Source organism: Mandrillus leucophaeus, unplaced genomic scaffold, assembly GCF_000951045.1.
Source record: "Mandrillus leucophaeus isolate KB7577 unplaced genomic scaffold, Mleu.le_1.0 Scaffold118, whole genome shotgun sequence".
Lineage (NCBI taxonomy): Eukaryota > Metazoa > Chordata > Mammalia > Primates > Cercopithecidae > Mandrillus > Mandrillus leucophaeus.
The window spans coordinates 129,926-131,634 of NW_012100098.1; the positions used below are offsets into that span (position 1 = coordinate 129,926).

Here is a 1,709-nt window from a genome sequence, read left to right on the forward strand (position 1 = left end):
AAACTTTATTTTAAAAAATGGGTGGGGGCCTGTAATTGCCTGACCCCTGAATTGGGAGAAATCTCCCACAAACAGGTTACTTTTTAAATTTTTGTAATTTCTTGACTGGGCACGGTGGCTCACGCCTGTAATCCCAGCACTTTGGGAGGCTGAGGTGGGCGGATCACGAGGTCAGGAGATCAAGACCATCCTGGCTAACATGGTGAAACCCTGTCTCTACTAAAAACACAAAACAATTAGCTGGGCGCGGTGGCAGGCACCTGTAGTCCCAGCTACTCAGGAGGCTCAGGCAGGAGAATGGCGTGAACCTGGGAGGCAGAGCTTGCAGTGAGCCGAGATCGCGCCACTGCACTCTAGCCTGGGCGACAGATCGAGACTCCGTCTCAAAAAAAAAAAAAAAGGATCCTGTGGGAAAACATTCTTAGGGAAACACTGTACACTAGATCTCCCTTTTGGAGATTTGCAAGGTATATCCACATACTGAAGGACATGAGAGTCCTACAGGAAATAAAAACATCTAACCTTGATTAACTCAGCATTTCCCACTTATTTAGCCGTGGAATGCCTTTTTCCACGAATGCATCTAAACATAGCATGTAATCTGTGGAACAGTTTGGAATCCATGTTCAAGGGTGCATGGCACTCTGGTGCCATCATTGCCATACCCTCTGGCCCTGTACTCACTGGCGTGGTATCTGCAGCTTTGTTGTAAGTTTTAGGGCCTCCAAGCAAAAGGCCTTGGCTTCACTCACACTACCCAGGCGGCCCAGGTGGCAGACCAGCTTCTCTGAGCAGCTCAGCACCTCTGAAAGAACCTGCCATTTTTGTATCAGATTTTCACCTGTAGCAAAGAGACAAGACAACCATCACTCAGCCACAGTGTGGATCCTCTGGAGAAAAAACTGCAGCCCTCTCATATAGCCTGTCCATTCCAACAGGGCCCTGCTGTCCTCCCCAGACTCACCATAGTCCAGAAACGATGTCTCCACAGCTGCTTTCTGAGTTGAGAGGATGTCACTGCCCATCAGCAGGAGGATGATGCTTCGGAGGAGCTTATGAGAGTCTATGAGAGCTATCTCAGGTGTCTGCCAGCCTGTGGTGGGTGTGGCAAAGAAGGGAGAGGATGCAGCCAGAACTTCACCACCTTCAGCTACTAAGGCAGCAAAGCCTGCTTCCCATGCTTCCTTCTGCATTTAGGCAGGCAGAGCTAATCAATCTCATAACTCCTTCCCTCTGAGATCCCATGGGGGTCTCAGAATCCTTTCAGCTGGCTGGGTGCAGTGGTCCAAGCCTGTAATCCCAGCATTTTGGGAGGCTGAGGCAGACGGATCACCTGAGGTCAGGAGTTCGAGATCAGCCTGGCCAACATGGTGAAACCCCATGTCTACTAAGAATACAAAAATTAGCCGGGCATAGTGGCGCATGTCAGTAATCCCAGCTACTGAGGAGACTGAGGCAGGAGAATCGCTTGAACCCAGGAGGCGGAGGTTGCAGTGAGCTGAGATTGCACCATTGCACTCCAGCCTGGGCAACAAGAGTGAAACTCCACCTCAGGAAAAAAAAAAAGTCCTTTCAGCCTAGTATTCCAGGCAGTCACCAATTGTTTAGAGTCAGCAGGCAAACTGAAACCCATCTGTTATCCCAAGCCTACTCTGTGCAGGTTCTAGGTAGGCTGGGCCACACAGCTGGCAGAGGGGATGAGGTTTGAG

At 50.1% G+C, this 1,709-nt stretch overlaps 1 protein-coding gene across 1 annotated transcript in view; it reads right to left on the minus strand.

The window, feature by feature from the left end:
* Nucleotides 1-1,709, minus strand: part of ESPL1 (extra spindle pole bodies homolog 1 (S. cerevisiae)) — a 28,574-nt gene that overhangs the window by 9,861 nt on the left and 17,004 nt on the right. The window contains exons 15-16 of the mRNA XM_011964976.1: nucleotides 965-1,093; nucleotides 684-841 (exon numbers count right to left, since the gene is read on the minus strand). Coding sequence (XP_011820366.1) covers nucleotides 684-841; nucleotides 965-1,093 — 287 coding nt within the window. The remainder of the gene's footprint in view (nucleotides 1-683; nucleotides 842-964; nucleotides 1,094-1,709) is intronic.